General features: G+C 29.0%; 1 protein-coding gene across 4 annotated transcripts; it reads right to left on the reverse strand.

Moving 5' to 3' along the window:
* Positions 1-24: 24 nt before the first annotated feature.
* Positions 25-25,507, reverse strand: LOC111631384. Of its 4 annotated transcripts, XM_023375614.1 has the most exons (18): positions 25,432-25,507; positions 22,705-22,922; positions 7,908-8,092; positions 7,703-7,795; positions 7,464-7,598; positions 7,229-7,342; positions 7,065-7,147; positions 6,870-6,966; positions 6,726-6,783; positions 6,549-6,643; positions 6,266-6,418; positions 5,733-5,886; positions 4,949-5,600; positions 4,655-4,872; positions 4,453-4,572; positions 3,063-4,361; positions 2,912-2,973; positions 25-1,582 (listed from the first exon to the last, which is right to left on the reverse strand). In XM_023375614.1, exons 2-18 carry the CDS (start codon positions 22,751-22,753, stop codon positions 689-691), a joined length of 4,461 nt encoding a protein of 1,486 aa, XP_023231382.1. In that variant the 5' UTR covers positions 22,754-22,922; positions 25,432-25,507; the 3' UTR covers positions 25-688. The 4 variants fall into 4 exon arrangements, with proteins under 4 accessions (XP_023231382.1, XP_023231383.1, XP_023231385.1 ...); XM_023375615.1 differs by lacking the exons at positions 22,705-22,922; positions 25,432-25,507 and adding an exon at positions 20,216-20,567; XM_023375617.1 differs by lacking the exons at positions 22,705-22,922; positions 25,432-25,507 and adding an exon at positions 12,780-13,004.
* Positions 25,508-26,921: the final 1,414 nt, after the last annotated feature.

The raw sequence follows: 26,921 nt of genomic DNA on the forward strand, positions 1-26,921 counted from the left end.
TGTAAAACAAGTAAACAAACAAAGTCAATATATAAAAAATTTTTATGGTCAATTATGTACAGAATCATTGCAATACTTTTACAAAAATATAATTCAGAAAAAACATTTTAAACTAGTTATAAATTTACAGAATATTTTAAGAAACAATTTTTAAAATTTTACAAATTTATGGTAAATAACAATTTGCAGATCTAAATTCATGGAAAACTTTTAAGGCACATTAACTTATTTTAAAATAAATCTGTATTGCATTCTAATAGTAATTTAAAGCATTATACAGAATAATACTGTATTGAAAAATAAAACAATGCCTATAGTTATTGGCACATAAATTTACTAAAAAAAAGCTTTGGAGAATATTTGCATAATTGAGTATTGCATTTGTTTAGTTACTATATAACAAATAACAATTGTTAGCTGCAAAACTATATATACGATATTTACAATTATAGTACAAAAATTTGGAGTTCATGAAATATCTACATAGTGAAAACAAAAATGTAAGTGAAAACAAAAGTAATATTTTACTTTTACAAAAATTTTATATAAAAATAAAAATAATTTTTGTATTTTTTGTACTGGAAATTTTTAAGGAAATGTTTTAAAAAATGAATAATTTCTTTGAGCAAATTTTACAAGATGTGCTTTAATGAGTTTTGTAGTTTGTACATGAAAATTAGGAACTACATTACTGACGAGGCTGAAACCTTGCCATATAAAAAGCACAATCTGAACAATATACTGTTGGCATATTTATGAATTTCTTTCTACATAATTGACAAAGAATACCAGTTTGTTGAGATGGTTGACACTGTATAACATTTTGTTGAGGCTGTTGACAAGATAAAATAGTTTGCTGATTTCCAGATTCCGAAGACTCTGTTTTTTCATCGTTTGCAGTAAAGTTCTGCATTACATGCTGTCTGTAAACTCTCTCAAAAACTGGATTTGGAAGATAATCATTGATGTCATCATCTGCACAAGCAACTAATACTACTTTATCAGAAAAAGTTACAGTCTTTTTTGTGCCTGATTTTTTCTTTGCATCTGGTCCAATAGCCATTTTCATTTCAGCTTCACCCAATGCCATGTCTCTTAATAAACACAGTCTTTGAACTGCAGTTTCGTAATCTGGTGGTCTAATTGGACGTCTCGGCTCACCTGAAATTTTTTGATTATTGCTCTCTATTGCATCTAATTTTGTTGATTCTTCATGTCCTGGGATATCACAGAATGATGATGAATCATTTAAATGATTAGTGTTACCATTAAATAATTTAATTTCAGAATTCTGTTTATGTTGAATGTGTTTATCTTCTTCGTTACATACGGCTGTTTTTTCACCACTCGTATTACGAAGTGAACTAGTTCTTACAGAATTCTGAGGTTGCAATTTAGCACAAAATATATTTTCAAATTTTGAAGCTAAGTCTTTAACAGAACATGATTTCTGTTCAATTGCTTCAGAATCTAACTCCTTTTCTTTTTGCAACATAGAATCATGTGGTCTGGAATTATTTACAGTGAAATTTTCTGTTGGGAAAGATATTCCATTTCCTTCAATATTTTTGAAAGTATTTTCCTGTAAATTATTTAAAAATACTTAAATAAATTTTCATTAAAGGGAAAAAATATAGTAGACCACCCTTTTATGACCTAATTTATTCTTGAAAAACTATCAATGAATCAAAACACTTGTAAATCAAACTCTAACTCCTGTTGACTCAATGTACACTTATAATGTATATCAATACATTAAGGTTCTATTCCTTAAAATACATCTTGAACTATATTATATACATGAAAATGACCAAAATATAAAAAATGATATATAATCATAATAGGAAATTTACACTAGTCATAAAGTGGAGGGTCTACTGTATTCATTTTAAATACGTTTACATTTATTCAAAATATATATCAATTCAGTTAATCTAAATAAGTTAAGAGAGATTATATTGAATGCAAACCTGAAGATAAAAAATATAAACAGGTTTTAATCCAAATAAAAAAATGTATACATTTATAAATTTTTTGTATTCATTTTTTTTAAATTACAAATTCAAACCATAAAATCCAATTGTAGTAATTAAATTTAGATTACAGTAATAATCCAAATTGATTAAATAATTACCAAAAAAAATTAACTTTACAATTAAATATTATTTTTGATAGTAATTAGAAGCATTGTTCTTATTTTACATTGTGAAGTTTTAGTAATAAAATGCAATCAATAACAATTCAATAGTTTGAATTGTTATTGATTCATATTTACTGAACATTATAATAAATATCTTCTTAAATAAAAATATAAATGAGCCAAACACTAATACTAATAGAACTTGTGAAATAAATTAACTATTAAACTAGTAAATTTTCATATAAACTTTATATAAAGTTTGTGCAAAATTTCAAATGCTGATTTTGTACTCATCCACACATGTATTAATTGTTTTTAATAAGAATAAATTGGATATGTGGGCTGAAAATAGTCTGCATGTTATGAAAACACTCCATTGTTAATTTTAAAAAGTTAAATAATACAATATTAACAGAATCATTTACTGTAATTTGGTTTAAATTACTAAAACAATCTCAGTAGATCCTTTTTTAATATATCTTTAAATAATATTTAACTGCTGAAGGGAAAATGCTAATTTATTTAAATGGTACAACAGGTAAAAAGAACACCTAACTAGTTGAAATTTAAAATTAAGATTTTAGTAATTTAAACTTTCTATACTATTCCTTCATATTGTGTATAGAATAAAATAAAATGATTATGTTTTTTAAATTATTTTGTTTTTTATTAAAAAAATTAACTTGATATTAGCTTTCTTAAAAAAGTAAATGCAGATTTTATAAACAAGAATGTAAATATATTTTATATACAAAACTAAATTTAAATTACCTGCTTTTGCATCGTTTGTGAATTATCTGTCAATGGAATGCTTCTATCAAATTTCTTTTTCTCTGAAATCATATTAGTTTTTAAAATTAACTTTGATTTAAAATTGCTTTTTAATAATAAAATGTTTTAAAAATAAATATAATTTATTTACCTTTGAATTGATTTTCTGTTGAATATTCCAGTTGTAAAGGTTGAATTCTTTTCTCCATCATTTGATGGTGCTTATTTTGTAATTCTTGAAGCAGTGGATTTGTTTGAGTAATTTCATTTTGATTTGAATTTGTTTCTTTTTCATTCTTTGGTTTCATTATCTGTTTTCTTTTTGCTTGAAGTTCTGCAAGAAAACTATTTGTGGGAGGTGGTAATTCATCTTCTGAAATTTCAGATTTTCCCGTTACTTCTCTAGCTTCTGCTTTCGACGTTACAGTGAAAGGAGTGAGAAGTAGCTTTGCAGATTTGGCTCGAACTTGGGGAGGACTGACACGAATAAGTAATGGTCTCTGATTTACATTCTTATTTATGTAAGCACGAAGTGGTTGATGAGATACACGACTAATATGTGGAAGAGGAGCTTCAGTATTATTTTTTCTAGTTTGGTTATCAATATTTAATGCAAAATCATCGTAAGATCTAGCTTCTTGATCAGATATTTCTTGTCCTTCTCTTAAATCTGGCAAACTACGATTTTTTCTCCTCATAAATCCACCCATTAATTTTTGTCTTATTTTATGTTGTTTTTTATTAGTTTGGCAAACTGCTTCACATGCCATATCTTTTATAGCAGCTGGTCCAGAATAAGTTCTGAATAATGCAGGTCTCTTAGTCTGTTCCCAATCATTTGAATTTTCATTAAACCCTGAATCCTTTCTTTCAATTTTCTGTTGAGGAGGAGATTTTCTCTGTCTGTTTATTCTGAGAGAAGGTGATTTTTCAAATATTCCTATTTTAGAGAAAGTTTTATCAGCAATAGTATCTATATCTGACTTTGTTTTGTTATTTCCAATTCCATCAGTCCTAAATTGTTTTCTTTTTTCTATAATTTGTTTTTGTTGTTCTGATTTACTGCTTTGTCTTTGTTTTTCTAGAAAGTCTTTATAAATTTGCTCATCCTTTGATTTTTCTGTGTAATGATCTTTTCTATTGCTTCCTTTTTTAGGCAAGGTACCATATAATTCAATTGTCTTCTTTGATTTATCTATGCCCTCTGATAAAGATTTTTTACTGCCTTTACTTCCCTGACGAACATGACGGCTATGATTACTGTCTCTACTAGACTGGCGACTATGATTAATTTCTGCTTCTTTTTGTTTTCTTTTTTCAGTCGTTTCAATTTCATTTAGTTTTCTGTGTAAACATGATGATCTCATTACACAAGTACTATGTTTCATTTTGGCTGATACTAATGATCTAGAATTGCTGTAAGGAGCATCCATTGCTGCTCTTGCTCTTGCTATAAAAGTTTTAAAAAATCAAAATTTAAATTTTTTAATTACAAAAACTCATAAAACACCAATAAAATATTTTCAATTAATAATACATACAAGCTGCCAGATCACTCAGCAAAGCTGCCATCACTAAATCTCCTTCCTGTTCTTTTTCATGTGATTTGTTTAAAAAAAGATCAGCTTCTGTACATAATTTGTCACAATCTACACTAGATACTGAAAATTTTAAATAATTTTTAGTTTTATAATTTTTTTCGAATCATAATTTTTAAAAATTTTATAATAAAAATAAATGTACCAGATTGCTGTTTGCAAGCTGTCTTATTATCAACCAAAACAAGACTTTCAGGAATTTGACAGAGACGAGGATCCAGCTTCATAGTTGTAGTACCGACAGATGGATAACTATCAGTACTTGATAAAGAAAAAGAATCATAGCCTTGATCAGAAAACACATTAATGTAATCATGATTAGCTTTTCCTGCTATGCCATGACGAAAACCGGGTGGATGTAACCTAAAATTATAAATTTGAAAATTAATCATTTTCTGTAAATAAATAAAATTTTATAACTAAATTTCAGACAATTTACCATTTATTTCCAATAGCAAATAAATAGGAATTGTCAATTGAAGTACTGCTTGAAGAACTTGCGCTATTTCTGTCACCACTCCAGTTTCCTGAATCCCTTCTTCTTGACAGATTCTCAACGTCAGGAATATCAAGTTTTAGTTGTGGTTTCTGTGCTTGATTTTCAAAAGAATCTAAGCTGCTAATACTGTTTCTATTTTCAATAGTAGAAAGTGATTTTTGTCTTTGAAGTTTTTGAAAGTTCAAAACACTTTCCACAGCCTTCCTGCTGATATATGTTTCTTGATCATTACTTACATCAAGAGACTTTTCTTGGCTAACTGATTGGTAATTTTCACAGTCGACAAAATGACAGTGAGCAGTATGTACAGAATGATCAGAGGAATGATTATGATGACACTGACAACCTTTTATGCAACTTGATGATGGTAATGATGGATTATAGCTGTATGTATTATGTTTTTGACAATGATGAATATTCACATGATGATGATATAAAGGAAAACTAGGATATTTGGTATTTTGATATTCTTCTTTCATCAAAACTTCAGGAGCAATATTTCGTAAAGGAACATTATTTAACTGAGCCAATTTTTTTGTTTGGGCATTGTGTTCTGGTATATGCATGGAAGGTGTAGCTTCTGCAATTTTAGCTGTAAACAAATATGAAATTTATAAGCTCTATTTTATTCAATTTCTATTTCTTAACTATTTAAGTTTTACATTTTAAAAATTAAAATAAATGAATATTAATATATAAAGGTAAAAGAAAATAAGATTTTTACCAATTTTCTTTTTATGATTTGTAGCTAGTGTGACAGTTCTAGGTGCTGTTGTAGTTGATACAGGGGTGCCATTTGGATTAGCATACAGTAAAAGAAGTGGCTGAAAATGACCTCGACGACATTTTTCAACAACTTGATCCCAACTTGGACCAATCTAATTTAAATAAAACACTTTTTAAAATAAACAATTAAGGAACATATATGAATGTATATTATAAAAATGTTTATATATAAAATATTCACACGAACACAATTCATAAAATACTTATTTGCTTTAAATTAGAATAGCTTAGGTTCTATAGCCATAAAAACTAGAATGATTTCTCTTCCTAACATAATTGAATTTTTTTTTTTTAACTTTTTTTGGGAGTGAAAACTTTTAGAAAAATAGTTTAAATTGTCTTTACATTTGAGGAGCTTCTTTAACTTGATTTCCTTCCAGAATTAAGTTATTGAAGTTGCATATAAAGACTTTTTGGATGCCGTATATTTAAAATATACAAAACTGATTAAAAATATATATTTTTACACACCTCTCTTACTGTTGCATCATCAAAATATATCCAAATTCTCAGTTTAGTATGAAAGAAGAAAGTAGAATAATGTTTTCCATAGTATGTCACAACACCAACTAATTGATGCATAGCTGTTTTAGCCCATTTACTATCTACAACTGAATGAAAAATCTATAATAAAAATAACAACATTATCAACAGAAAATAAAAAAAACAACAAAAAATTTCAAATGAAATTACTATTTCAATAAGTTTAAATAATTTTATTTCAAAATTTAAAGGTAAAATAATTTTCACTTACATCAGTTAAATGTATGACTGTTCCTATAGTTTGGAAGACTTCCATAATATGTTCAAGTGTAGGTCTTTCAGAATCCCAAACTAATCCAATACTCACTAAGAAATTAATATAAAATTTTAATTACTAACCAAAATCACCCTACCAAAATATTAAAAATTATTAATAGTAAAAACTTACCAATTTCTGGCTGATTTATTAATACTCTTCGAATCTGAATTTTAGCTCCACAAGAACTCTGTAATTTTAATTTTTTATTTTAAAATCTTAAATCAGTACAATATATTTTATAAAATGCTAATGTTAAAAATTTTTAATATTTACAGGGCAAGCTCGAATATCACCCATTCCACCCGCTCTCTTCAAAAGTTCTCCAAATGACTGTTTATTGTATTCTTGCTTAGTAACAGATGATTGTGAACTAAATACAAAAAAAAAAAATAAACAAAGTGATTATCATCATAAATTAAATTATAAAAAAATAATTAAATAAAAAATTTAAAAGAATTTTTCATTTACCATAAAGCAGATGCTGAAACATAATGTACCATTTGTGTAAATGGTAGAGGTTCAGACGTGGCACCACAGGCATGACAACATGTCTGATACAAATAACATTTTATCAGTGTTTGAAATAAATTTTTTTATCTGAATATTACAAAATGGAATTTTAATCCGTTTACCTGTTCTATAAGAACCATAGCAAATTTTTGATGCGAAATACAATGGGCAACGCTACACATATCTTCAGATTGCTGACTGGCAATATGAAAGTGAATGCGTTGTAAAATATTTTCCTAAAAATACATTTTATAATCGTTATTTCTTTTTAGTATTATATATTAGTACATTGTAAATTAGTTATTCTTTATTAATATATATGACCATGTCTATTAGACAAATAATAATTTTACTTACAAAACATTCGGCAGCATCATCCATAAAACCAAGTTGGAATCGTCTCTGATCACAAAATGTTTCTGCCAATGCTCTTCTTAATGCATCAGGTGGCAATGCTGATTCTTGACTGTATTGGAACTGAGTGAATAGTTCCTGCCATACAAACACCAACAAATTATTAAATTGATTACTTTTAACTAGTATTTAAGAATGAAAACACTATTTTTATTAGTATTTTTCATCTAAACAAGACTAACCTTTAAAGCACAAAAAATGCAAGATTCAGCCATGCAAGTATGACCACTCAACTGTCTAAAACTTCTTCTAAATATATCAAGATGCCACAAAACCTAGAATGGAAAAAATAAAATATGAGTTGAAGTTTATATCCAATCATGCTGAAACAGCATTTATATGTAATAATAGTAAAATTATATATATATATAAAAAAAAAATAACAACCTGTACTGCACTATTAAGAAAACAATTATTCTGTCCTGGCATGTTTAGCAATCCTTTGGTATGAGTAATGGACATGGTGTTGCGAGGGGTCATCATATAACTCAATTGATTATCGGATGGCACCAGACCTCTGGTTCCAGGACCAGGACTGGGTGATGGAACAGGGACCATTTTACTGCTGTCATCTATTAAATGGAAACAAAATAATTATACAATAGTTTGTACTGTATATCTAAAAAATAATAACAAAAAGTTTTGTATACTTAATTGTTTATACATATAAAAAGTTAAATTAACTAAATAATAATCAATTCTAGAATAGTATCTTCAGAACTTCATCTTGTTCTAATGTTAAAGAAGCACTACAGTGTTTGATTCGCTTTCAATCGATAGACTCTACTGGGAATTATGAATCAGTTGGCGATAGCACACGCCTTAACGGCTGTTGTGCAATGTGTACGCAGGTGGTATCGATTTACTTTTACTCCATGATAATAATTACAATAATTTGGTAAGCGCGTAACTTCCATTCCCGATTTTTTGACGTCCAATGATTAAGGATGCAGTTTGATTATATTAGTTAATTATTCGTGATTTTTCTATAATCATTACAAAATACAGTTATTTACGTGAAAAAAAAAATCGATATTAGATAATATTCAAATAAAATATTCAATAACCTCAATGAGGGTCATTACCACTAGAAATTGGGAGAGAGAGAGAGAAAAAAATTTGTTTTAAATGCTCCAATTTTTAAATCCAATAGGTATAGAAATGTAAAGAATAATTTGACACCAAATCTAAATCCTGATAAAAATTTATGGGCTAGTTCAAGTTACAGCTGTTATGAAATTTGATTTATTATAAAATACACGTTTAAAATTAATAACAGGTTTTTAATCTATGTGGGACGAATTAGATTGGGATATAAAATAAACTTTAAAAAAAAATCCGGTCGTCTCCCCTATAACACTGTTGATAATTCCGTTTTATATGAATTCCGTGTTGTACGAGTCACTTAGATTTTACAAATACGTGAGCCGTTCACAGCCCGGTACACGAATTTGTAAAATCTAAGTGACTCGTACAACACGGAATTCATATAAAACGGAATTATCAACAGTGTTATAGGGGGGTCGACTTGTATAAGTTTTATAATATTTAGAATAATGATTATGCCAAGCTTTACAGTTTGCCATCTATAAATATCGACAATAGAAGAGATCCGTGTGAATAAAGGGAAAATCCAGTCCCAGGACTACTCCCAGATTTAAAAGAAGCCATAGTTCTATTTCCCTTCTATAGTTTCCTGCTCCATAAAAATCCATGTTTTTTTTTTTGCTTACGCATTAAAATTAATGATTCAATATATAATTTAAATTTAAAAAGCTTAATTTTCTATACGAATTAGTAACAAAAATCTATTTATTATATTATAATAAACAGGGAACACAACAAACAATTAATTTTATTTATTTATTTATCTTTCTAGGTTACTTAATTACAAAAACTTTACTAAAAAGGAAACAGAATAATACTTAATTCATTTAAAAACTTAAATTCTATACTATATAAAGCAGGTCTATACAATAATACTTGAAATCACGCGAGTTTCCGAATTACCAAAGCATTACTAAACTTTAAAAATATATATTAAATATAAATCCTACTACACAATAAATCAAATAATATTCGAAGAAACAAAAATTAAATACAAACTTATATAAGAACAATACTCTGTAGGCATGTGTGTTCGGTAGACAAGAGAATATTCGAGTGACCTCGCACGAATGAATGCGAAGACATCGATTCGATTGTCATTCAGATCCAAATATAACCTTATATAGTCTGAATGTTATATTATTTTCCAAATACAGTAGACATTTTTTCAAGAATAATACGTATAAATAATTAAAATATTCAACTGTTTTATATTAAAAAAAAATATATAGTATTTAAGTTGAGATATTTATGTTGAAAACACTTATGAACTTAAAGATAACAATAGTCAGAGGAGTAACTAGAGTCGGTGTCGTTGAACTATAAAAAGTTACTCCGCACGCAAGTGACATCAACAATCATAAGGAGCATCAACAAGATATATCGCTAGCTTATGCCATTATTCTATATTTATCAGCATGGAACTCCAACCAATTTTCTATGACAGGATCTTTTATAACCAGTTCAAGTGACTCAATACTCGATTATAATCGTTACTTTCTGTATTAACAACGTCGAAAAGAGTCACGAAATTCTTTTTTATAACCGCTTAAAACGATACAAATTGACGTTATTTAAATTAATAAACGATTCGAGCATCTATATCGTTTTCTATATTTTTCAATTTACAAGGATCGTGCATTTATATCACCAGATATCTCGCGAGGGAAATCTCTTAACTACTTAAAATGTATCTGTGTATTTTCTACCTGGCTAATCTCTAGGACCCCTCCGATAACTTAAAACACTAAACAGAATACGGGGTAAAAGAACTAGCGATTATGATGGGAAATTTACAGGGAATTATCTATTTTTAGCTTCCAGACTTATCCAATATCAAGACCGTTCAGAACAGTACTTCATTATCGAGCACTTGAACGACTTTGATTAGTGTAGTGTCTTTTAATTCATTTAACAAAGCAACCGTTTATTCGATATCAGCCAAAGTTTTAAAAAGTTTAGTTTAAAATCGTTCATTAATATTATTAAGTAATTCGATTCTCGAACACGACATAATGGAATATAAAACGAAAGCAAAGTCCAATTTTTGTATTATTAAATTTAATGGCCTAAATTACCATTGGATTTTTATGAAAGTCGGTTGCCCAGCGATAAGTCTATCCAGAACAGTTAATTCAAGACAGATAAAGTAAACGATTGACTGACCACTTTGAGTGATTGCAGCTTATTTCCGTTTCCGAATCCGTCCACTCGGAACAAAGCAGTGGATTGTATCAAAAACACTGGAACAAAATTGTTAAACCAACGGTTCTTACAGTGCCAAAGGCTAAAAAAAAAAAAAATCCCAGCAAATCAAAATTAAAGTAAATTTATTGAACCGTATAAGAGCATAAAAATCACAATGCAGTACTTTACGAGTGAAGACGGTGTGTATTTTGTACGTCACGACAGATTGCAGATAGGCTAATGATGCATTAGTTATTAAATGAAGAGAACGTCTTATCAAAATTTGCGGTTGCAACAATCAGGAATCGATGAAATAAAGAGGAATATGATGTTCTAGTCAGACGAAGATCATTTATTAATAACAAACTCGTTCTTTAATATAAATTCATTAATATGCTATAGATGTTTGCAAATTATCTTATACGATAATATTAAATTTTATCTTCAATAAATTAAACTAATTTGCCCCATCGTGACATATTCGACATACCAATTATATACGTCGTTCCGTTTGTTGCACAAGTTCACTTTCGATTTTTTACACGATTCATTTTATGCAAATTTCGATTTTCTCGATAAATGTAAGAGTGTTGTTCGACCGCGTAATGTCGATCAAACGTAAAAAAAAACAAAGAATCGACACACAGGGAATTGTTAGGCCAAGTTGTGTTTTTTAGTTTATAAAACAATACGAGAGAATCGCGTGAGGACTCACAAAACGCTCTTTGTAATATTACTGACAGCTGGATAGATAACAATACGAAGAACGTTATACATTTCATATTATCAAATCTGGGTAAATAATTCTGTTCTGATAAATGCAAACCGAAGTTAAGATGAAAACAAGGAGCTCCATTCTCGTCGGAGGAACGTTTCCTCTGTAACAGTGACCCTTGACAAGTCAATTGACAAGAAACAGACTTCCCGAAGAAACGTCCCAATCATCCCTCGATGTAATCTGAAATTCCAAGAATAGTTTACACCACTTGCGAAACAAGTGAAAGAGCAGTTTTGGTACAGTGACTGAATAAATAACGAAACGTTTGCTCTGCCATTAGAGACAAGACTTTCGACAATAACAAAGATAACACAGCGAGTTCAAAATATTTTATCTGACGCTTTACTTACCAAGAAAACATGAAAATTATTGCAAATTTTTACTTTAAAAAGTCGTATTATTATTATCATTAATATATTCTTTTTAATATATTGAAAGAAGGAATGTAGTTTCAAACTTGATTCTGTAAAAAAATATATATACAGTATATAGCTGAAGACAGCATTTTAACTCTAGCCTTTGGCTATTTTAACTATGCTATCTACCTATTTTTATATAAGTAAAAAACACAAATAATTCACCTTTAACAGCTATTTATAAGGGAACAAAATTGCCGTATATTCGTCATAATGACCGGATCAAATTTTTATTTCTAGTTAAAAATTTAATCGGACTTTTCTGAAATAACTTCTTGTAGAAAAATAACACGGAAAGAATAGAATAAAATATAATTCCGTACACAAAGCGAGTATTTCCTATATAATAGAAAAGGCTTGTAAACCTCTAAACATCCAGTTTGTCAGTCAACTCCAGGAAACTTATAACTCGACCGGCGGGCAATTTTCCAGGAATACGATACACGTCTGTAATACTAGAGTTATTCTTTCATAAAAGTTAAATACAGTAGTTAAATTTCTATTGTGAAGTTTCATTTAAAAATCAAATACACTAGTTATTTTGTATTTTAATTATTTAAACAAATATATTAACGCAATTTTTTTAAATAATAAAAAAAAGAATAATTACCACGAATAATCCATACATATACCTATTTAAGAGATCTAGTAATAAAAATACTCTGCTTATAGATATTTAAATGTCGATATAAGCGTCAGAAACAAGATTCTAAGTTACCTCTATCTATGACGTGTCGGGTCAAAATAGTATAAGCTATGGTAAAAACTTACCCAATGTAGCGATGATTTTCACACGGGATAATCCTATATATTTCGTATATTCCACGTGTTCATGGTGACGGTGCTGTCACATTTAAACGTTCGACACCACACATAAAGAACAATCGGAAGGAACTAACACAAAATACGAGAGAAGCCAAACGAAAACAACCACCTTGTTCAGTATTTTCTGGTGGCGACGCGGTACCTGTTGGCGGCCAACCAATGGACGCCGAGTTGATACTCTACACCTTGCCAGAGGCTAATCGCAGCTTTTCCACCAATAGCTGCAATCGTCAGCCTTTATTAACCAATAGGAGAATTTCCGTGAGGTCACGCGCCTTAAGACTGTATCACAAGGACTGATTTAAAGAGATCAACTAGTTTTTTTTCCTTTTATAATACCATTTAGGTTTTGCCTGTTTTAATTTCTAGTCATTTCGGGTGTTTACTTATATTTTGAATAGTTAGAAAAATTAAAAGAATCTTTTACATCTTAAATTATCTTTCTTAAAAATCCCTGTCTAGGAAAGAAGTGTCGGTACTGTACTGTACAGTACAGTACGTGTAGCCTATACAAAACCGGAAAACTTATCATTTGTTTGCATTTGTATCGCGTAGGATAATGAATGACGTTTTGTTGCATAAACTGGAAGTTTTAGGAACGTTACCTTGCTGTAAAAGATTAAAAAAGAAATAGGCACAACGTAGTAAAAACATTTTAAAATAGTACACCACAAGACTGATAATATACAGTAAAGTATACAAAACCATTTAAAATTATTTTATACAATCGATTACTGTCAGCGGTCATTGTTTAAAAACTGAGAAAAGCCGAAACAATAAGTGAAACGCCCACTTCTAAGGGTAGAGTTTAAGTCTAGAAATATAAAGATAATAAAGAAAAAATAAAATTGACCTAGTTTCAGAACAGGAAAAGATAGAAAACTTTTCTCCAATAGGAAATCGACAATACAATATATATATTCTTGTCTTAAGTTCTCTTAACCAGTACCACTTGAGATGCAACTCATTCATATTTATAATATATTCAAGGTTTATTTAACATTCGCACATCTCTAATCTGTTTAGCAATTTAACGCTAAACGGAGCCATAATTAAAGCAAATTTTACTAATCGCTTTCATACAAGAGAAGAATTTACACGAAGATTTGGGCTTAGAATATTGTCGTTTCTACTTATTTCTTTCTTGCAACTTGTCTAAATTTATCTTCTTTAACAAGAAAGGGGGGGAGACATTATTTAATAGGATTTAGCACGCGACTCAATTAATGAAGTACAGTTTAGTATTGTTTCGTTATGCAGAGTTTGTTTGGTAATAAATAAAGGTCGTAGCTCCGAACTAGAATAGAATAGCCGTTATAACTATTTCGAGTGCAATCTGTGTAGTTGAACTGGATTGGAGATAATATTATTCAATGTTTTATTGCTATCGCTACATAAATATTTATAGTATTCCATAATAAAATTGAAGCACTGGCGCGATCTCGATCGCTTCGGCAGCTCAGCATGTAAGTTTAATGTGCGACTGCGAATCCATTTGCTTTATTAGAAAACGAACAGGACGGGAATGAAAATGCAGATAACATTGACATTTGAATAATTATAAATTTGCTAACTCATCCGAGAAATTCGATGAAAAGAGTAGCAGTTAGATAAAGTAATCGCATCTGAGTTGTCCTAATTCTCTCGCAACACTCGTACGATTATCAATAATTCAACTTTGAGAGTATTATGTAAAGACCTATATAAAAAGGGATGCTTTTTATTAAAAAAAAAACAAAAGATGTCCACATGCAGGTGCTGTATATTAACCCACTTAATACTAAACAAGAAAGAAAAAAAAATGAATGACCTACGTCTATTCAGATCTAATTTTGGCAGGTGACAGTTAACCGAGCAAATAAAAAAAAAATAAAGTTCGATTAATAATACGTCTTCGCTGTCTTAACAATTATCTTCCATACGAGCACCACCTGGCTAACTAAGAAAAGATATACTTAAACCTCACGTCTTGCTAAGAAGGTGAGTCAGATCGACAGGTGGTCAAGCGATCCTTAAGGAGGCCACGGACAGATGTTGGTTAAGAATCGAATCCAAGGTTCGACACCCCTCTATAGGGGAGTAAGAAGAGTCTTTTGTCCACACGAGGATGTCACGTGATTCCTGTAACTCGAAGAAAGACAGGTGGTGAGGTAATTTTCTCCCAAATTGAGTACCCTCCGCTAGTCTTAGTCTTAATATATCTTTTTCTACTAGAATATTAAAGATCAACGAGTAATCTGTGATCTTATTAAACGATAATGATTAGAGCATCTGGAGTGATACCACGTGTCTATACAGCCTGAAGGGATTTGATATCACCTGCTCGATTTCGATTCTCACTAGTTGAATAATATATAATTAAAAATTATCGAAGAAGAAAAATTTATGTAAACAAACTCCTCCATAAATCTGATAAGCTAAATCGTCCAAATGTAAATATTAAATAAACACCTTAACTTGCCAACATGTTTATAACTCGGTCGAATGAAATATAGTCAGTGACTTTTGTTTATATCTCACTGGAAGAAAATATTTCGTTGTAAAAAAAAAAAGAAAAGAGATTTCTTCGAGAATCAAAATAAACATTTTGCTGCGAGAGAGAGAGAATTATTTTCCTTTAACATTTTTCTTCGAGAAAAGCTAATTCTTGTTTACAAAATAGGACACTCCGAATTGTTGATGATGTCGAGCCGAATGCGCTTTGAATATAAAACAAATTTTACTTCTAGTTGCAAAATACAAATTAGCTTCGTGTTTAACCATATGGATACAACTGTAAAGGAAAACCTTAGGCAGTTTCAAAGTCCCAAGGTGCGTTTTGCTAACGAATTTCCTGGGGATGCAGAAGGTCAAAAGATCTTCCAGGGATTTGACCTTGAAGAGGATCAGTTGATTGGGTAAAAGAGCGTTGAAGGATCCGACGCATGCTCTCTTAATAAATGCGATGTTAGAAAAGGTGATTAAATTTTGTCATTCGATCCCTTTTATGCATTACATATATTAAAAATAACAATGCTCGATGTAAACAGAATGATATTTTCTCCTATACAAAAGGTATGCTTCTCGACTATCATCGTTTCCATTCGGGCTTAAAATAAAATTTAAAAGAAAGAAAAAAATATATAGTCTTGTGGCCACTTTAATATCAAAATTCGTCACTCTATTAGCAATTAAGTCACCCAAGTCACTCGGTCCGTCTCGATCGTATGGAGATAAAAATTGAGTCTGACCTCATCATCCGAGCCAGTGATGCGTTAGAAATCATTGAGGAGGAACGATTCTTCTAACAATAGACTGTGCAACTAAAAACCCTTACAGACACCTAACAACTTCTCGTCTTTGGACATCCACCTCGTTGATACAAGCATAAAAATCACACTGGCACCTGTTACCAATGAAGAACTTTTCAAATTGTCTTAATTATTATTGCATTGTGGCCAAAATAATTGATCCTTTAATCAGAAAATCCGAATATGGTCAAGGAAACTGAAGAATTGCAATTTCATTTATATAATTAAACTAAAATACTTACGATATAATTTAATTTTTAATTTGTACATTTTGGCTTAGCAGACATTACATTGACCAAGTAATAATAATCCCAGACAGGAAAAGCAATTACCAATCATCAATTGAGAGCAATTGAAACGATGACCCACAAATTCGAAGAGAAGAGGAAAATATACTTCAAATTTATAAATATGGATGGACTATTCGCTATTTAAAATTAAGCAAAATTTGTGATCGACGTCACAGATGAAAACACACGTAATACAATAAAATTTTAAATTTATATTACTTACCATTTTTTTTATATTTAATTAATATATTAAATGCAATTAAAATATAAGTAATGTTTTTGCAAACTCACCGAGCGCTTTTCCTAAAAGACAATGTTGACGAAATGAAGGTTTGCCGCCAAAATACTAATCACGTGACCATAGTTAATCTTTGCAGGTGAAGACCGGTTAGACGAGTTAGAAGATAACAGAGAAAAAATAAAAAAATAAAAACTAGTTCTTGTTAGCCCGACTACTTTCCAGGACAACTTTATAGATGTTGAAGATCAGCTTCCAGTAACAAATGTAGAATTTTTAACTATAAAAAGGTGCAATGTTAGCTTTTTAAATATTGTTTTTAACAATAACCGATTACACCCACGTTTAAAATTATTTTGCATCCCCTCTTTTAAATAAATTATTATTCGATATTACTATTTAGATTGATGATATCGTTGATTAATTAAGAACCTTGGTGTTAATGGGGTGTTTTTTAATGGTGTATATATATATATATATATATATATATCTTTCCAGACAACTTCTACCTGTATTCATTTGGTTGCTTGAGTGAATATATTCGAGAGAGTGAAGCTGCTGAACCAGTTTTTCCTTTTGACCTTCTCTACTTGTGTCAAAAGTAAGACAGGCCATTGACTCGATGCGAAATACAATGGTTAAAAACTATCACCATGTCAAATGCAACAATCCTCAACTACTGTGCATAAATGAGATAAAAATTTTTACGTATATTTTATAGGTAATGCGGTTGCAATATATATTTTTTAACACGCAAAACATTAATAGTTGTTTTTTTTTTTTCAAAGAAGAAAAGAAACCAGCGCAGTGATTTTCAATACCGTGACGTTAAATCTCAGTTGTATAATACCCGTTTTTATAAGTTAATCGGGAGATTTTCACCTTGAAGAGAATTCACGTGAGACAATCAATTTTTTTTAATCAAGTTTGGCAAGAACCACGTTACTAAAATCGAGATTTCTGTCTGTCACGCTATACTTTCCAGCTAAATTCGCAATTGTCAAATTGCAAAAGATCGTCTTAAAACATCTCAATTCGTTATTCGTAAATAACTTTTTTTCTTTTCTTTTTCTCGTTATCAGTCAGCAAAGCAATTTTCCGATGACCTTAGAAAAGCAATATAGATAAGCATTTCCAATTCTCTTCCATTCCTAGTCTTATCTAGTATATTTCGAAATACTTTTCCTATTTTCCAAAGTAGTTTCCTAGAAGTAAGTTTAGTAGTATACACCCCAAGAAATTCGAGTACTGTCGAATCTTTACAAGTCTACAATATACTAAAGTGAAAATTGTATTCATAGATGAGAGAATAATTAGATGATTCACGACTTCTGCTTGAGTGATTTCTTCTTACAAATTTGAATAAGATGTTTTAACTCTTGTGAATATTCAATTATTACGTCACACGAAGTGATTTTTTAATCTTTTTACGGGCCAGCGATTAATCTCTAAAATCTATAATTCGAATGACTTTGAAAAATATTATTCCAGAATCATCTTTTAACAGAACTATACGTGTCATCGTCTTCATTAGGATTAAAAACCGGTTTATTTATTTTTGAACACCTTAAAAAGTTACTTACAATATATCTGTAATTTAATATTTACATAAGAATCCTTTGATTTTTGTTTTGTCTTTATGATTTTCTAAAGGATACATTTGAGAAAATACTGTATCTGAGGCCCCTCAGCAAACAAATGTTCACAAAAGACGCGACTGAGTAGCATTTTATATAAGGTATAGTACCTATTCTCCCTCGAACCCCCGTGTTCTTGGTGCATAATGCAAATCTCCCTGCAGTTTAACTGCACCAGAATCGAAAATTTAAATTATTTTTACTCTTTTAACGAACACAGGAAAAATAATAAAATGAAAACTTTTCAGATTTCATCCTATTTTATGCTCTGATCATAATAAATATATTTATCATAGTAAATTTCATCCTATTTTATGCTCTGATCATAATAAATATATTTATCATAGTAAATGTTTTAAAAATAAATTTTAATCTTTTATGTGTGTCAATGGGAGGGATTAAGGTCTTTGTAAGCTCCCTTGGATTCTTTCGTGTTTGCCAGTTAATTATAATGAATTAGAGAGAAATGATGTCGTCTCTGATAAAATTTATAATATAAATCGCTTATAATAATCTCTAATTTTGCTAGATTTTTAAATATAATGATTAGTTGAATAGGAAAATGTCAATAGTGAACGAGAAACACGTTCGTGTAGTGTACTTAATTAACTTATTATACGCAAACATTCTGTTTAATCTAAACCAATGGAGATTGGGGAAAAAAAACACTTTCTTCGATAATAAATTAAAAAAATATATCAATAATACTTTAAAAATTTCGTTTTATAATTGCAGTAAAACGTCGATAAAACTGCAATCAAATACGAGACGACAGCGTATAACCTAATGAACTTTGTATTAAAAATCAGCAGTGAAAGATTCTCTCTCTCTCTCTCTAATCATTATTTATCCTGGAATTCAATGGAATAAAAAAAAATCTCAGAATGGCACTTATTTTTGTGTCATATTTTGTGATATTTATCAATCGCATTTCAAAAGATCGATATGAAATTTATCCAAAACGGTTTATGTACTTTTTATCATAGCAGCCATCTTCCAGTAATGTTGTCTTTTTAGACATTAGATGGATACGTGATTCAGCAGAATATAGCAAAACAGATCTTTTTACAGATAAAGTTATTGAATTGTTTTATCTTTTATAGCAATAAAAAATTTGATTTTTGTTGATTATACAAGAGAATTAACATATGAATCATCGGGAGTACGTCTATTCTAAAAGAACCTACGAACGTTTCTAGTATTTGAATAAAATAAGTTTATTTTTAACATAATTATTAGACATAAAGTACGATCGCGCTAATCCGAACGAACTGAGACCAGTGATAGTTCGGATTAACGAAGAGTATAATAGTAAAGATATAATGCTTACGCTTTCAGGCTATTTTTTAGTGTTGTAAGATACTTTACAGCATCGAATAGAGATTAGAATTATCGACTAAACGTAATCAAAATCAATTGATAAGAACTAAAACGAAACTTATAAACCCGAAGTTAATTCCGAAGCCAAACAAATAAAAAGTGAATAATTTAATTATCTTTCTAGTTTTAAAACTAGTTATAAATTCAAATTACATACATTAAACTAAGAATAAAAACAATAAAATACATTATCCAGATTAACAGTCGACCCCCCTATAACACTGTTGATAATTCCGTTTTATATGAATTCCATGTTGTACGAGTCACTTAGATTTTACAAATACGTGTGCCGGGCTGTNGCATAGATCGTCGGTAGGCGAGTCACACGAAGTGTAAATTAAGTTCATAAATAATTGCTTTCGTATCAAAGTTCAATTGTTATATTTATTGCAGTATAATCGAACGTACTGACGAATTAACCAACAGTTTTCTTAAAATATACACATAAATTCCTATTACTAAATGGTTAATAAAATAACACAATATATATTTATTTCTAATAATTAATTTATAAGATTAAACTTTAATTAATTTTCTTTCTACTTACCGTTACTTTTATTAAAACAACTTGTAAGCTTGAAAGGTAATGATTTCATTGATTTTAAATGCCTTTACTTGAAAATTAAAAGCTCTATCGAGAGAATTATTTTCGGTTATAACTTAAAATTACAGATCTAACCGTCTCCTTCTTCGTGTTTTCTATTGTTTAAATGCGTGACATCTGGAATTGTTTCTATGCAGATGTTCTATGGTGTTCGACTTTATCTGCGAATAACAACGATAATCACTGATTAATTAGATTATTTTTAACTTTTTCATCAAATACTTATCTTTTTTTTTATTTTAAAATTGTATTATTAGGGTATAATATCCCATTTGCAAGCATACAATTGGATCAAGAACAGCTAAAACTTATTCATATATTTATATTTTCTCTAGATTTAATAAATTTTGCGTTTTTATGGTAATGTTTTAATGTTTTTTTTTAAAAAAGTAGTCAACTTTCCTCTATGTAATTTAGATTTTATTTTTTTAATTAGACCTATACATTATATTCTAAGCATATTTCTTCACTTGCCAACGACCCAACAGGATCCGACCCACCAATCCTTTTATTTGGAAGAGATTTCTTCGTATTCTCTCCTCCACACATCACAGAAGATACAACACGTCTTTGCAGAGAAACATAAAAAAAAGGGCTCTAGGCCCCCTGTAAGGGTTCAGAGCTTCAGACCCGTTACTACAGCAACGTCTTCTCCCCTCATGTCGGGGTCGTATTGTTTCCTTCTTAATCTATTCGTTAAACAGGCGAGAAAAGTCTCAAATTGTATTGTTATAGTTTATATTTATTATCTTTATAGTATAATATTTGGTAAAACTTATCAAGCCAATAAAAACTAATTTTACAACTTGTAAATTATATAATTACAATAGCCTTAATTGAATATAGAGTTTTAAAATCTATAGCCAAATTTAATTATAGTAATCATTTAACCTAAATTTTCAATTTTATTAGATTAAGGAACTAGCGGAACAAGTCCCTTTATAGTTTACTTTTGCATCTAATCGTAATAACACGTTGCTTTTCCACTTCGATACTTGCCAAACTACTTTTGATGAATCCATCACAAACAGAGCGTAGGTACAGTACACTCTTTTCCTGTCTACAACACTTTCAATGATGCGAAATATGTTTATCGGTTTGATACGGTTGTTAATGAGAAATTGAACTTCCTAGTAAACAATCATTAAATTCTCTGCTGGTTGTCTCGCATATTTAGAAATGATCATAAAAAAAAAAATTCGTATAATCATTATACAATACACTAAAAGGTGAATGGATAATAAGCAGTAATGTTTTTCTATTTAGAAGTCTTTTTTTTTTAAACATTTAAAATTTATAATAGTGGAGCAGAATATCACCAAATGTTAACTAATATTTAGGACATTAAAACCCTTTGCATCACTTCTATATTTGAGCTATTTAAAAATAGTCCAAATATTTTAAATAAACGACAATCTCATTGTGAAATATATTATTTGGTATTTATTTCTTACTATTCGTATTGCATCATATCATATTCGTAACATTTCTAAATACAGCACATATTAGGCAATATAAGCTATTGTATGTTACGTTCGGAATCGTTATCATTTCTATATTTCTCTTCGAAAAAATATATTTCTTTTAGGGTTTTTATTGCATATATTCAATATAAATATATTTTAAATATTTAAAATTAATTGAGAAGTTTATATGAATGATAAAAATGCGGTTTGTAAGGGAGAGGAGAGGAGGAGCAGGAGGAGCAGGAGGAGGAGCAGGAGGAGCAGGAGGAAGAGGAACAGGAGAAAGAGGAGGAAGAGGTTAAAAGTTAAAATCGAACCGAAGTTAAAAATCAAGACTAAAATCGATAGTAATTGTTATACTGTACATAAATTATTCAACTTACCTAGTTATTTATACAAAAATTCAAATAAACATCATAAATATATACAATAATGAGCTCAAAGACTAACACAATAACTTTAATATACTATAAATCAGTTATTAGTAAAAAAAATAAACATCAATAAATTAAAATGCAGTATATTATACAATTTCATTTTATAATGAAACTGCAAATACTGCATTATTCTTTACAGAATGACGTAGTATTTATTCTTTTATATAACATAATCTATATTTAACGAATTATATGGAAATCTATCATTTTAATTTAATTACATTTCCCTAAAATTATCTTTGCAACGGTGTCCAAACTTTTCGATTGAAGGACCAAATTGAGCATAGATCGTCGGTAGGCGAGTCACACGAAGTGTAAATTAAGTTCATAAATAATTGCTTTCGTATCAAAGTTCAATTGTTATATTTATTGCAGTATAATCGAACGTACTGACGAATTAACCAACAGTTTTCTTAAAATATACACATAAATTCCTATTACTAAATGGTTAATAAAATAACACAATATATATTTATTTCTAATAATTAATTTATAAGATTAAACTTTAATTAATTTTCTTTCTACTTACCGTTACTTTTATTAAAACAACTTGTAAGCTTGAAAGGTAATGATTTCATTGATTTTAAATGCCTTTACTTGAAAATTAAAAGCTCTATCGAGAGAATTATTTTCGGTTATAACTTAAAATTACAGATCTAACCGTCTCCTTCTTCGTGTTTTCTATTGTTTAAATGCGTGACATCTGGAATTGTTTCTATGCAGATGTTCTATGGTGTTCGACTTTATCTGCGAATAACAACGATAATCACTGATTAATTAGATTATTTTTAACTTTTTCATCAAATACTTATCTTTTTTTTTATTTTAAAATTGTATTATTAGGGTATAATATCCCATTTGCAAGCATACAATTGGATCAAGAACAGCTAAAACTTATTCATATATTTATATTTTCTCTAGTCTATAAATAAAGAACTGTTCTGTATACTAAGAAGGGTAATAGATCATATTATAGTTTATAAATTGTATATTATGATTAATATTATTAATATTAACCGTAAACACGAATAGTGATTAATGGATAGAACTATTTGGGGTCAAATTTCAGGAAATATCGTAATATGTTTTAGAAATTAATTAATGATTACAAACGAGAATGAGTAAGTTATATTTCCTAATACTGTACAAACATTTATTTAGGTTATAACAAAAGAATACGATGAAAATTTAACTATATTTCGGTATTTTATATAATAAATGATTTGACTTTTTAGTTTTATAAACTTCAATTAGCCTTTTTTTATACACTCGAATCAATGAATAGATCTATTCAAAACTGTAAACAGATTCAAATGTAAATACTAATACACACGATAATTCAATAAATATATTATTACCACGAAATTTTTACTGTCAGATCGATATTATTATGTAGAACAGATCGATGGATCTACACTTTTTACAGACAAAATGACGTAATAAATAAACTAAACAACGATTTTATTAAATCCACAAGAAAAAATTTATGATCTTAAATGTAAATTTAGTTATTTATTTACTTCTAATTTAAAAAGGAAATATCTAAACACTTGTCTAATTAATTCATAGATTACAGGAAATTTTATAACCTAATTTATTAGAAAATTCATCAGTTAAAGTATTAATTATTCGAGTTAAAAATTTGTGTTTTACTTCTAAGTTTAGAAGTAACGTGCAATTTATTCTACAGCTTTATGGGGTTTGACCCAACTTAACGAGTGAAATATACCACCCAACGTTAGCAGGTGGCTGTGTATGCATCACTCTCCGGTTTCTAATTTCAAATTCCTTTCTGACATTGATTTAGACACTCAGAAAGATCTTTCCACCTTTAACAATTGGATAAACATTATTATCATCTTTTAAAGTCACTAATAATAACTTATCACGTTTTCATTTTCTTTACTCCATAAGACATTTCGAAAAAAAACCAATTTCACTAAAAAAAGACAATTTAAAATTCAATTTGTATAAAGAAAATTGAACATTTTGACTATGATAAATGGTAAGATTTCGAATTTAAATTAGATAAGAATTGGTTCTCTTTCTACTTTCCATTCGAAAAGATAATTCATTTCAGTTTCAATGTAAATAATCGATAAATCTATATATTTAAAATATAATAATTATAAATTTTGTGAACATAAATATGAAATTTCTATTGACTGAAGTGTAACAATATCGAAAATGGGATAGCCAGAGGCGTTTTTTTTAAACCTACAGCTGGATACCCGAACACACGCAGGCTTATAACCCAGTGTATAATTTAGTATAGAAGTGAAATGCAAGAACAAAACCATTGACATATTGTTCTCTGGACAGGGTGGAAGGTCGTTAAAGGTGCCAAAGGGAACTTAAAATTTAAAACGAGGAACAAGGTAATATAGTAATATAACGGAACCGCGGTTGGCCTATAGATTTTCCTTCCTGACAAAAGATATAATAAAGGTTTAGGAGTGTTAGGATATGTTTTAAGGAGTGTTAGTTATAGAAAATAGTCTGAAATTCTTGAAATATTAACTTTTTTTAAAAAAAATATTTATGTAGATATAATTGTCAACTTTGATCTTGTTATGGTTCAGAGATCGCTCTTAAATAATCTCGTACTTTGTATGAAAGTAAACTTTATTTATTTAGCGGCTATTTCTATCATGTTTTTCTTTAAATGAGGAATTATTTTCTTATAAAGGATTGGTTTAAGGCCCCAAGTAATTGCCCCTTTTGCCCATAAGATAATGCGCCACTGAAGAGGAGGCAGTTTACTACAAATAAAAAAATAAAAATGGATTCCTATTCACCGAAACCTCTTAAAATATTTGTAATTATTTGTAAATTAATATGCATTTTTTAAAAATACCATTAACTTTTTAAATATTTTATAGTAAGAAAGAAAACGACATTGAAGTAAAAAAAATAATTGTTTGCAGGCATATGTTTTACAATGTATAATCATTCTAAGCAATTAGAACTGCTTCTAGAAGTACCTCAGCCGTTGCTTTTTCTTGCTGTTTTTTTTTTTTTTTATTCCTTAATGGCTAATTATCAAAGCCAGCCAACACAGAACATCTGCATCCACACGACACGTTATACATTTATACTTATTTACCGAACATCGCTCTTTTGATTAATATTCCTCATCGATGTTAATCAGAAGAAACACGAAACAGATTTAAAAAAATAACTTCAATATAATTTTAATCGTCCAGAATTAATCTGTACAGAACTTATTTTAAAAGTGAAAACACCAAAAACTTACAATACAAAGTTCTTTGTGTTGTAGATTTATAACGTTTTTCTTTGTTGCAGCAATACAGACTTCAGTCTGTTCTCCGAGAGCCTCCTACCCTTATATTATGTATCTAATTAATAAATAATTTATAATTTTAATTCGAAAATATTATTATAAATTAAATTAAATGCCTATTATTTAAAGAATATTTCTACGAATAGTCTTATTTAACAGAAGGCATACTCTAAAATACCGAAAGAAACCTTTATGTGTTTTGATGACGTGATTATATTTTGCTAAATCTATGTTACGCTTAAATTATGACATTAAAAAAAAATAATAATAATAAGAGGAAATGATTATATTCTACAGGGTCAACGAAAATTTGAATTTTTATCACAATAAGTAAGTAATCTTCTATTGTTATAAAAATACGGCCAAAAGCAATTCTAACAATGCGATTTCAGTAATTTAGTTGTCATAAACCATAATTTGTTTATAGAATAGACATTCTGTTGTTACGTATATATTTCTATACCCTTTTTTTTTTTTGTTTTTATTTAACTATAGGCATGTAATTCCATAGAAAAAAAATGCATGTCTTAAACACTATTTTTGCTAGTTTACACATAAAAATTATTATTAATTTTTTCACAATTTACCCTTGAATTTAGTTCTGATAATAAATAAAATCAGCGAAGAGTCCTTCTAAAAAAAAATCCTTGAAACGGACATAAAATTCTTTGTTATAACAATTTATAGGTCACAGAGTCAAGGAAACTAAGGCACGCGCTAGTTTCATAAAAGAATTGGCTTAATTTAATATGTACAACTTATTTTATATCGATAAAATCAAATGAAGAAGCTGTAAAACAAGGATTTAAAACACATCCTACTGAATAAAATATCACAGAAAATATCGATACCGGAAGAAATTGGAATGTTTTTAAGTCTAAAAATCTAGATAAAGATGTTTTGAACCCCATTATAACTATTGAATATGTAAATTTGCAATTGTAATTCACGTAACATCCTTACGCGTAATTATTATGTATGTATTGTACAGTACGACACGTGTATGTCGGAAAGGCGCCATCTGTTATTCTAAATATTAAAAAAATATGTGAACGTTTTTTCCACTGAAAGAAACAATTAGAACTATAACTACTAATCAATAAGTTTGCAAATACAGTAATAGAAATTACCGGGTATGTAATTAGAATTACAATAGATGAATTGCTTGTATGACAAGCCTATACCTTGGCTACAGAAAATGCTTAAAGTTTCCCAAATTTCATAATTTATCGTACAGTAGAAAATCATTATCATTAATTTAGACAATTAGCCAATTTGAAAGTGTGCCATCCACATAACTTCATTTATACCTCAGAGTAAAATTATAAAACTATCACAAATACAGGCTGTGACTTTTACTAGAGAAGTAAAAGCTATAATAATTTCTTGACTCGATGTTTATATAGTTTCTTATCTACATGCCTATAAAAGGTAGGAATGTT

This window comes from Centruroides sculpturatus, unplaced genomic scaffold (genome assembly GCF_000671375.1).
Source record: "Centruroides sculpturatus isolate CEXI.00-Female unplaced genomic scaffold, Cexi_2.0 scaffold479, whole genome shotgun sequence".
NCBI classification, from domain to species: domain Eukaryota; kingdom Metazoa; phylum Arthropoda; class Arachnida; order Scorpiones; family Buthidae; genus Centruroides; species Centruroides sculpturatus.

Bases quoted from the DNA above. Each gene is read 5' to 3' on its own strand.
- LOC111631384 (XM_023375614.1), bottom strand. From the start codon at position 22,753: ATGAAATCATTACCTTTCAAGCTTACAAGTTGTTTTAATAAAAGTAAC. The intron at 6,967-7,064 runs GTAAATGAAAAA...TTTTGTATTTAG, and splicing joins GTTTCAGCATCTGCTTTATG to TTCACAATCATCTGTTACTA. The intron at 4,873-4,948 runs GTAAATTGTCTG...TTATAATTTTAG, and splicing joins TTTGCTATTGGAAATAAATG to GTTACATCCACCCGGTTTTC.